General features: G+C 44.3%; 1 protein-coding gene across 1 annotated transcript in view; it reads right to left on the reverse strand.

Annotated features, from left to right (window-relative positions):
* Positions 1 to 432: 432 nt before the first annotated feature.
* Positions 433 to 12,077, reverse strand: part of GPC3 (glypican 3) — a 430,874-nt gene continuing 419,229 nt past the window's right edge. Inside the window, exon 8 of the mRNA XM_036840086.1 lies at positions 433 to 952. Within this exon, the coding sequence (XP_036695981.1) occupies positions 783 to 952 (170 nt within the window). The 3' untranslated portion in view covers positions 433 to 782. The remainder of the gene's footprint in view (positions 953 to 12,077) is intronic.

Genomic DNA, 12,077 nt, shown 5'->3' on the forward strand with positions numbered 1-12,077 from the left:
CCACGTGGCAGCCCCTGGAGAAGGGAGACAGGGAGCAAAGAAGCTTGGGGAATTACTTTGCACTATTGGGGCTCCCCTCTCTGGGTTGGGGGAAGGAAGGATATTAATTGTGTACATGATCCATACAGAGGATTTCTAGTTGGGCAAAACATTTTCAGCGAAGTGAAATTTGTAGAGAGAGACGGGGGCACTTTTCTGAGATGCCTTTAATTTCATAGGCCAGATACTCTACCCTGTTTGTAAATGGAGATTATGGATTGGGTGTGTGTTGGGACAGACTGGCTTTGACTGGAGCTTGGAGCCAAGATTGATACCCAAAAGGTAGGCAGGGAGGGAGGGGGATTTTCTTATACTGAGTAGAAAGCTAGGTGAGGAGGGGGAAAGCATTGCATGGTCACCACGTACGTGGGCTTACAAAAAAGACTCAACGCATTTTTATTTGAGCATTTATTTTTTTCCAAAGAAATCCATGCAAAGGGAAAGACAGAGAGAAAGACATGGTAACCATGTTCTAGCAGCCAAACATAGGAAAATAATTTGGCACAATTTGAATTTTTTTTTTTCGTTGCAAAAGGACAATCTATACTACCACTAAAATTTACCGTCCTCATAAAGAAAGATACCATTTGATTTTCGAAAACGTAACTCATGGTTAGTCTTCTACTTAATGGCTGGAGGAGGTATATAAGATAAAAAAATAGAAAAAAAGAAAAAGGTGGTTCCCTTTATAGAGGGAGACCACAGGGTGCTGAAGGGCAGCACGTGTGCGGTGACCTTGGCAGTCAGTGCACCAGGAGGAAAGAGCACACCACGGAGATTGCCAAGCTGGTGAGAATGTTCAGCGGGGAAGGGCCGTTCCCGAGGTTGTGAGAGGCAACTATCTCATTGTCCTTCTGATTCACATGTTGCTTGCTTCCAGGAGCATCGTCCACGTCCAGATCATAAGCCAGTTCTGCCGAAAGAAAGGAAAGAATTTAAATACAGGCTTACCAACAGCCTCAGGTTTGCACCCTTCACGGCCCAAGCGCTTGTCTGCACTGCTGGGATGCCCCAGCTTTGCTTTCTTCCTTTCGCTGAAGGGAAGGCCGCCAGGAGATGGGAAGAAGCCAGGGGTGTTATGTGCGGGGCCCGCCCGAGGAAGATGGCTACTGGTGCTCCTGCCAGAGATCCCACCAACAGGGGGCGAACTGGCTGCTCTCCTCCCACCTCTGGCTCCACCCACACCCCCGAGTGCACACCGGCCCTTTCCACATGTCCCACCTGGCAAGGCCACGCTTGAAGGTCATTTTCACCAGATGTCACAGGTATCCAAACGTAAGGTGCCATGTGGGTGACTACATGTGTGTCCTTGTGTGTGTGTGTGTGTGTGTGTGTGTGTGTGTGTGTGTGTGTGTGTGTGTGTGTGTGTGTGTGTGTGTTGGTGGGAGAGGGGATGTGGTAGTCTCCCAGGGTACCTTTCCTGGGCCCTGCACCCTGTTCAGATTTTCCCCTGGGAGGCCTTGCCTTAGAGTTGATGATAGGGTAGTTTGCCATTGGAAGTTGTTTTATTTTTCTCAGAAATATTTCTTTTATCTATATGGTCTTTTCACCGCCCACCCCTAACACACATATCCACACCCACACAGGATATTGGGTTGGCCAAAAAGTTCGTTTGGGTTTTTCTGTAAGTGGAAAGACCCAAACTTTTTGGCCAGCCCAATATAATGCATAGAATTTAAGACTAAGGAAAGGCTAATGGGTAAGGGTCCTCTTTCTTCGACTGCCTACCGTTTATGAGATATGCTCATGATTCTGAAAAGAAATTGGGGTATTGGGGTTGGCCTAACGCGAAAATCTCCCAAAGGGTAAATCTAAGTAGATAGTGGTTTGTCAGGAAATTAAAGACAGCTGGTCCTGGCCCAGGGCTCAGTTTCTTTTAGATTTGCTTTTCCAGATTTAGAGTTCAAATCTACTCCCTTGGCTTTTCTGGACTCGGTCACCAATGTTTGTTTCTATTTCAATAGCTTGTGAAGGTGATGTGATGTGAGTGACCTCAGCAGCCAACTGTCCTGTGGCCAGTGGAGCCAGAAAGATCCCTTGGGGACATGGAGATGCATAGCAACAGGCACAGAGGAAATGACAGGGATTCTGCAGAAGGAAGGAAGGAAGAGGAAGGAAGAGCTCCTCTTACAGGGGATGAAACACGCAGTAAGTAAGTCACAGGAAGAAAGTGTAAGGACTCAGCTGGTCCAGGATGTGTGCAGAGCAGGGCCCAGGACCACGGCTGCTGTGAGGCTGGCATTCCTTAGAGCAGGCAGCAAGGTCAAGGTGATCAAAGCCAGAGGATCTGATTACACGGCCCGCAACACTACTTTCCAAAGGGCTACTGCAGTTTATAATGCCACCAGCAATGATGAGGGAACCAATAAAAGATACTGTAGTCTGTATAAGATGATATCTCAAAGTTTCTTTAATTTGAGTGTATTTGATTACTAGTATAGATGAACTTTTTCTGTGTTTTAGTTCTCAGTGAATAACAGTTCATATCCTTTGCCTTCTTACCTAATGGGTATTGATATTTTCCCTATTAATCTGAATATATATTTTATTGAGTCCTTTGCTTATCACATTTGATACAAGTAATTTTTCTATTTTGTTACTAACTATACTTATTTTTCATTGCTGTACAAGGAAATGATGTCCTAACTTTTAATATATATGAATCTGACCACATTTTGCTCTTCTGAAGCTGAGAAAGTGTTTCTTCTTGAGTGCTGATGATAATAACGCAAATCAAAATTTCCAGGGAACCCTCTTACTGAGGGAAAAGTGAATCGGTAGACTAATATCCATTCCCTCTCCCCCCAGAATAAATAGATACAAAGAAAATCAAAGAGAAAAAGAACAAAGAGCAATGCTCTACTTGGAAATCAGACCTCTTTCTCTGAAAGGTGAACGGTGCAGGGCGCACAGAGCAGGCCGAGGTCAGCTGTCAGTCGGCAAGGATAGCGCAGGCTTAGGTCCCGATCGGATTTCACCAAAGTCGAGAACACATATGGCTGGATCTGTTGAAAGCCCAGCCTTGAGTCTCATGGCGACTTCTCAACTTAAATGAAGAGGAGTATTTTTCGGGCTGACCTGAATGAGAGCACTTTCAGCAGCGCCTTCAGATTCCTTTTCCAGATATCCCCCTTGCCTAACATCAGGATTAAGCAAACAACGTCTACTAATGTGACCACTCAGCTCCTCCACTATTTACCTTGCTCTTCAAATAATCCATGAACACTGCACAGTTTTGTCTACTAGAGCAGTTATGGAAAACCCAGCAGTTATGTTAGATCCAGTAGTTTCTCATCTTTTTGCCACCAAATACCTCTTCTGTTATGTCTATCTCTTGGAACCCATGTTTTGAAATTATAAAAATGACTACCAATTATTGAGTCCTCACTGTGTGCCAGGCACTGTGCTAAGCCCTTTATATACATGATCTCATGTAATCGAACCTTCTCAGTAATGTTATGAAGTAGGTATTATAATTCCCATTTTACTGATGAGGAAGCTCAAGCTCAGGTTACTTTTTTTGCCTGTATTTACACAGCTGGTAAGTGGCAGAGGTGTTCTTTCTTTGAATGCAGCGCTGACTCTGAACCTCATATGGAGCTATATCATATACAAATTGAAAAATTTTGTACATATACCAAGTATACTGCAGTGAGTAAATAGTAATGGGTTCCTTCTTGAAAAAAAAAAAAAACTCAGGGAAAATATCCTGCCAAAGATAACTAAAAAACATGAAATAAAACGAAAAGACAACCTACAGACTGGGAGAAAATATTTGCAAATGATGTGACGGACAAGGGCTTAATTTCCAAAATATCCAAACAGCTCATACAACTCAACAGCAAGAAAACAACCCAATCAAAAAATAGGTGGAAGATCTAAATAGACATTTCTCCAAAGAAGACATAGATGGTTAAAAAACCCATGAAAAGATGCTCAACATCACTAATTATTAGAAAAATGCAAATCAAAACTACAATGAGGTATATCACCTCACACCGGTCAGAATGGCCATCATCATCAAAAAATCTACAAACAATAAATGCTGGAGAGGGTGTGGAGAAAAGGGAACCCTCCTACACTGTTGGTGGGAATGTAAACTGGTACAGCCACTATGGAGAACAGTATGGAGGTTCCTTAAAAAACTAAAAACAGAGTTGCCATATGATCCAGCAATCCCACTCCTGGGCATATATGTGGAGAAAACCATAATTCGAAAAGATACATGCACCCCAATGTTTATTGCAGCACTATTTACAATAGCTAAGACATGGAAGCAACCTAAATGTTCATTGACAGATGAATGGATAAAGAAGATGTGGTACATATATACAATCGAATATTACTCAGCCATAAATAAGAATGAAATAATGCCGTTTGCAGCAACATGGATGGACCTAGAGATTATCATACTAAGTGAAGTAAGTCAGACAGAGAAAGACAAATATCATATGATATCACTTATATGTGGAATCTAAAAAAAATGATACAAATAAACTTATTTACAAAACAGAAACAGACTCAGAGACATAGAAAACAAACTTGTGGTTGCCAAGGGGGAGGAGGGGTGGGGGAGGAGGGGTGGGGGAGGGAAGGCTTGGGAGTTTGGGATTAGCAGACACAAACTATTATATATAGGATGGATAAACAACAAGGTCCTACTGTACAGCAGAGGGAACTATATTCAGTATCCTGCAATAAACCAAAATGGAAAAGAATACTAAAATGAATAGATATATATATATGTATAACTGAGTCACTCTGTACAGCAGAAATTAACACAACATTGTAAATCAACTATACTTCAATAAAATTTAAAAAGAAAAGCTAAGAAAGGAGATGTGGTACGTATATACGACAGAATACTATGCAGCAATGAAAAAGAATGAAATAATGCCTCTTGCAGCAACATTGATGGACTTAGAGATTATCATACTAAATAAGTCAGAAAGAGAAATACAAATACCAAAGATATCACTTATATGTGTGGAATCTAAAATATGACACAAATGAACCCATCTACAAAACAGAAACAGACTCGCAGACGTAGAGAACAGACTTGTGGTTGCCAAGGACGAGGGGGATGGGGGGAGGGATGGATTGGGAGTTTGGGGTTAGCAGATGCAAACTATTTATATACAGAATGGATAAACAACAAGGTCTACTGTATAGCACAGGGCACTATATCCAATATCCTGTGATATGCCATAATGGAAAAGAATATTAAAAAAATGTATATATAACTGAATCACTTTGCTGTACAGCAGAAACTAACACAACAGTATAAATCAACTGTACATCAAAAAAAAAGCATATGAGAGAAGTCAGTGTTTCCACATAGAACTGATCACAAACTTGATTAAGTAGCTTTATTAAGCTTTGTGAAATACTGAAAAGAGCTCTAGGTTTGGGGACCCCAAATGGGCATTATATCAGTTCTGTTTACCTGAAGCAATCAGCAATGATGGCCAAGGCCACCATGCACCCCTGGCACAAAGCTGGGCCAAGTCTTCTACCTCCAAAAGACCCAAGGAATATTCAGAATAATACCTTCTAGTACTTCCTAAGCTGTGGCTACAGGTTTCCCAAGGCTTCCCACTCAGCTGCAGCAAAGCTTTATCACCCAACCCTATAGCTGGGTTCCTGTAGCTGATACTGATGGGAGTTCCAGCAAAGACACACTCTGGGCCTGGGCCACCATCATGGAGATTAGAGATGAAGGGGACAGCTTAGCATGACAAGGAAGCACTACGGGACACAGAGGAAATAGGGTTTTGGTTAAAGCTAACCATGGACATTCCTGGACGGGAGAAATATAATCCAATTTAATTCAACAAACTTAACAGTAGCCTACTATGGCCCAAGCATTGAGCTAGAAGCTTGGAGAAAGACTTAGTGTCTGCCTTCAGGAATCCCACAGTCTGGCAAGGAAAACAGACCAATAGACAAACCAAGACAGTTGGCAGAAAGCAGAAAGGGTTCGGATAAAGGCACAAGCGAAACACCAGGGTGACAGAAGGGAGAGAGAAAAATTCCAAATAAAAGAAGGTTCTGGGAAGGCTTCTTGGGACAATTGGGCCATAACCTGCACCATGAAGGATGGGTGGAACTATGGCAGGGCTGAATGAGATGGTTATGCATTTCAGGCAGAGGGTTCAGCTTGAGAAAAATCATTAATATCTGAGAAAGTCGATAGGGCATACTCAATAGGAGCAAGTAGCCTCTACGGAGGGAAGGAATGTAGCGTTCACATCGTTGTGGGGTGTGTGTGTTGCCTGGCGGGTGATAAAAGGTAGGGCAGGAAGGACAAGTAAGTAAGGGCCAAATCATGGTGGATTAGGAATGCTAAGACTTTCTCCTGTGGGCAACAGGGAGCCACTGCAGGTTTTTAAGTAAGGAATCCACACAATCTGTTTTGTGTTTTTCAGAAATCACTGTTAACAGTTTGGAGGCCAGCCCTAAGTGGGCGGGAGAGACTTGTCAGACATGTTGTCTTGGGAAAAACAAGAAGCCTGTGGGAACAGTATCTGGGGATCAGCCAGTAGCAAATATTAAAAAAAAAAAAATTAAAAATCTACAAAGAAGCTAAATCTACACCAAACCCAAAGCCTTCTCATTTTGCTACGAACCAGATGCCTTATGGGAATAACCACAAACCATACTCTTAAATCACTCATTTTTATGTTTATCAGTGATTTTCCAGAGTATATCTTTGTTTGGTTAGGTACATATCGTAAAACGCGCATAAATTGTCTTTTGTCTTGCAGCTGAACGTCAGTGAGAACCTTTTGGGCCAGCAAGGAAATTTTCATGCTAAATCCAAAAATCTGTTTCTATTTGTAATCAGTTTAACTACACCCAGTGGGTTAGACCCAACAATCTGTACTAATTATACACTCAGCCCTGACTCTCATTTTGCTCTTAAATCCTTTGTGTTGCAGATTAGATAATCCCTTTAAATGATCATCAGTCATTAAGGTCTGCACTTCGTGTGGAAAAGTTTTTCTGCATTGGATGAAGCACTCAGTGGGGAGGGCCCCCCCCCGCCCCCCGCCCCCCGCCCCCCGCGCTTAGTTATTCAGTCTCCTAGGAGAGTTCCTAAAGAAGAGGGCACCTCCTGGGGGTCTGGAGCCCTGGGTTCCAGGCCAGGCTCAGTCACTGAGTTACTGTTTCACCCTTGGCAAGTCATTTCCCTCTCCTCTGGGCCTCAGTCACCCCATTTTGCTAAATCGGGGTATTGAACTAGATGAACTCTAAATTTCCTTCTATCAGTAGTTCTGTTCCTCTCTGATTCCAAGGCTCCTGGGGCCCAGTGAGGAGCGTAGTCTGCTCAGGCTGCAATCATTCCTCTACCCACAGCAGCCAAGGGGGCTGCCCCCACCAGAGCACCTATGAGCAGGCAGAGGCGGTCAGTTGCTTCCCTTGGGATGTGAGTCGTTCTGGTGATGTTCACCAGCTACCAAATTCTGAATCCCCTTCTTAAGCTGGTCTAATTGTGGATAAGAGACCCTGGCCATAAATAAATCCACACTGGACCGTTTTTGTTTCCTTTAAACCCTGGCATAATAACGTCTACTAAAGGCAGTGCACACCAAGCTTTGGGGGAGAGGTTGCTGGGCCTGGGCTACACAGGCAGCCAGGGAAAATCTGTCAGCCAGCGAGACGAGCCTTTGGGCCCTTACAGAGCCACCGGGGTCTTGAGCATATAATAGGATTCTAATGCTCGCCCTCTGATGGCGTGGGCATCAAGCGGGGCAAGGCGCTGCTACAGGGGCCTTACCCACACCAGCGGGCGAAGTCCACGGGGCAGCCTGGAAGAAGAGCTGCCATCACACTACCAGCGGAGCGAACGCTGCTGCTTGCCAAGCCTGCACCAGCAGATGGCTTCAGTCAGGCCCTAATATGGCAACAGAGCAATACTGCTCTCCCTGCGGTTTGTATTTGCTGTGCACAGTTGGCCCCCAGGACGTGAATATGCGAAACCTTCAGTACATTGCTTGGTAGACCCCAGAGGCTGAAGTTGGGGAAAGCACTAGAAATCGTGTTCACTGCACTACTGCTCACTTTGCTGCCCCTTCCCACAGAGGCCTTCGGGCCCCGCCATTTGCTTCTGAATCCCCAATAGATCTTGGTTTCCTTGTCCTCCCCTCAACACAACCTTCCTTCCTGCCCCATCAATCCCCCCCGCCTCTGCCCCATCAACGTTTCTGAACTTTCAGGTGTGAAATGACTACTTGGACTTGAAAGCAGAGGAAAGTGACTTTGTTAATGAGCCTCAGGTCTGCGGGAGTCTAGATTTTCTTCTTCATAGATCAGACGAGGGGGAAATGGCACACTTGAGGCCTCTGGTTTTAATTGGTCTAATGGGACTCCTTTTAGGGCCCATTTCACAACATGCCTCCTTGACAAGTGAGCTGCCAATTTTGCCAGCTAAATGACTGTAAATTCTGGGAATAATCCAATCGCCTCTCCTGGAAGAGGGCTGGGGCAATGAGATGCCCACTTCATTTCTTACAGCTAATTCCAGCCTGCAAACACCCTCAGTTACAATGCTGGGATGTTGAAAGAATACAGTTGATTCTGCCACTAGTATAGGCATGGCCTCTCTTCCTATAGGCTCTGTTTCTCGGTCTGGGGTGGGTGTACCTTCACGTTACACTGCAGTGGGCTGTGGGTACGTGAAGCCATGGCATGCTTCTTCCCTGGGATTTAGGGCAAAAGCACACTATTTTATACTGAAACATGCGAGGCTGTATGATGGAGCGAAAGTGCGCTATCTGCAAACTCATTTAAGACTTCATAAGATATTTCCTGTTTACTAGGACCTTGAGGTTATGTCCCAGATCCTCAGGGACAGGTGTTCATTCCCACTCTTCACTGCCTGTATGGGGTACTTAGGTGGAAAGGTCTTAAAAGCACTGCTGGGACACTTGAGTCACCTGGGCTTGGTACACTCCCAAAGCTGGGCATTCTGACTCACATAGTCCTGATTAGTGACTTAAGGTAGCTTGCTCGATGACAACTTCCTTGTCAAGAGGGGAACGCCATGGTAATTGCCCTTAACTGGGGCTCAGCCTGCTTAGCGTCTAATACAAAACGGTGTCCAGGGGATTCAGCCACGAACTATGCTTCACTATTGCGTCCAGCCATTGAGAAAGGAACAGTAAAAAATACCACGTAATCCCTTTGGAAATCAGATCATTTTACTGTAGAATCTTATTATGATGTGGGCCACTACTATGCTTGTTTAGGTACATCATGAGTCAAGTCATCTTCCCAGAAACAGAACGGCTCCATCCTGGAAAGTGTGACAGTGTGAGTGGGTGGTGTGGTGCTGGCCTTCCTCCACCGGTCCTAGAATTATCATCACCTTCCACAGGAGTGTCACAACGGTTACTCTCATGGCTACAGATCCTTCTCACCTGAGGCTACCTAACAGCTCCACAGGAACCACAGTTCCTCAAAGCCTTCCCTTCCCACAGGAGGGGTTACCTGATTCCCATGGGAAGTAATGGGCTTGAGAGTCACTGGAATACAAGCAGCTGGTGACAGAGACACTGTTCAGCCAGGGCCAGGGGAGACGATGCAGAGAAAAGGCTTCTAGAAGGCAAGGGAAGGACTTCCCTGGTGGCGCAGTGGTTAAGAATCCACCTGCCAATGCAGGGGACATGGGTTTGAGCCCTGGTCCGGGAAGATCCCACATGCCACGGAGCGACTAAGCCCTTGAGCCACAACTACTGAGCCCGCGAGCCACAACTACTGAAGCCCGTGTGCTCTAGAGCCCATGCTCCACAACAAGAGAAGCCACCGCAATGAGAAGCCCGCGCACCGCAACGAAGAGTAGCCCCCGCTCGCCGCAACTAGAGAAAGCCCACATGCAGCAACAAAGACCCAACACAGCCAAAAATAAACAAACAAACAAATAAATAGATAAAAGGCAAGGGAAGAGAACACTTTAAAGAGGGGAGGAGAAGCATGGTGGAATGTTATAGAGAGGTCAAGGAAAGTAAGGATTGAGAAGAAGCTACTGAAAGTGTCAACTAGAAGTTTACGGGAGATTTTTGAGAGAAGTTTCAGTAGGGTGTTTAGGTCAAAAACCAGAGAGTATTGAGTTGAGAAGAGAGTGGGAGCTGATGTGGATTCACTGAATACTGATTAGCCTTCGGAGAAGTTTGACAGTGAGCGAAATGAAGCACTGCCATCCTAAGTGTGCTGAGGTATTGTGGCAGTGCTATCAGTGTCACAACACCTGTACAACCAAGCTTCACGAGAAGGTGCCTCCAGAGTTCCAACTCAAGACGGCCTTTGGAAATGCTATATTCTTGTTATCTCTGATGCATTAACAACCTGTACGAGACACCAGATACCTGTATACCAATGTTTATAGCAGATTATTCACAGCAGCCAAAAGGTGGAAGCAACCCAAGTGTCCATCAATGGATGAATGGATAAACAAAATGTGGTCTATCCATACAATGGAATATTTTTCAGTCATAGAAAGGAATGAAGTACATTCCTACATGTACAAGGTATATGAACTTCAAAAACATGATGCTAAGTGAAAGAAGCCAGTCACTAAATAGCACATGTCATATGATTCCATTTACATAAAATATAAATAGGCAGACTAGGCAAATTTTGGCAATAGTGGTTACACACACATTGTAAGTGTAATTAATGCCAGTGAACTGTATACATAATGGTTAAAATGACAAATGTTTTGTTATATATATTTTACCATGATTAAAACACTATAGAAACCAAAAGATTCGGGGTGCATCCTAGTTCCTAAGGGGGGTGTGAGTGCACTGCTCCTCTGGCATTTTACTTTGTGGAGGGGTGTGTGAACGTACCTGATACCAAAGCATCAACCCCCAAATGGTACTCCTTCAGTGCTTTGAAAGTCAAGTTGTCCAAATGAATTAAAATGGATATTTAAGCACTACCTTAGAATTGCAAATATGGCTCCTCAATTGGGAATGAAAGAAGAAGGCAATTTTTGTCACGGGTTTTAGTCTGAGGCTATTTTAAGAGAAATTTATATACAACCTCAGGAAACTTACATTTACTTTTGTGAGTCACGCAAATGATGCTAAGCTGAAAATGCTTTTTAAAAAAATCAATGAAGGAGTGAATACACTCTGTCCTCATTACTTTAAAAAATTTAATGGTGTAGATTCACAGAGTTCTGTTTATAATGTAAATTTCAAGCATGATGCAGCTACAGAGGTATGCGTCATTGGGCTTTGAGGATGCAGAAGGAGAACACAAAATGTCACTTTTTGTAGCCAAATCAAATTGCTGGGGGGCGGGGGGCGGTCAGGAGAATGAGGGAGTATCCTTATAGTCTCTTGGAGCCCAGGCTCCAAAATGCTTAATGAAAAGCTCTTTGATAGTATTTTAGACAGGGCTTTAGATATACTTGAATGGGAAAACCCAAAGTCTGGTAATCTTCCATTTTTAAACAGCCATGGCGGATGTACCTGAGAACTAAAATGCTTGCGATGTCCAACAGCAAAGGAAAGTTACTAGTACAATAGCCAATGGGTCAAAATGGCACAAGTCCCTGAAAACACTCAGCCTGGGTGTGGGAACATCACAGGCCAGAAATCAACAGGAGGCAGGTGTCCTCATAAATGAAAGATGAAAAGCCTCTCTAAGTTGTTCCATCTAAATCTGTTCCCTAAAACCTCTCCAGTTGTGAAATGCCTCCCTCATCATCAATGGGATTTGGGGAATTGAGGCTATTTTCCCCTCAATTTACTTGCAAGAACACATTGTCATCCTGGCTCCCTCCTCCTTCCTTCCCATCTTTGGATCTGGACTGTCCGTAAGCTGCCATTCTCACATTCCCACAGGTACCACCACCTCTGTCTTTGGACCGTGACCATTTCTCCTCTCTCCCTCAGCCCCTCTCCCCCCACGTACTTCCCATCTGCCACAGTTCTTAATGCCCCAGCTAGATATGATAACCATTCCTCTCCAATGGCCCACTGCTGTCCAGGAAGAAAGAATGTTCTATTCCGTGACAGCAGGCA

Source organism: Balaenoptera musculus, chromosome X (genome assembly GCF_009873245.2).
Source record: "Balaenoptera musculus isolate JJ_BM4_2016_0621 chromosome X, mBalMus1.pri.v3, whole genome shotgun sequence".
NCBI classification, from domain to species: Eukaryota; Metazoa; Chordata; class Mammalia; order Artiodactyla; family Balaenopteridae; genus Balaenoptera; species Balaenoptera musculus.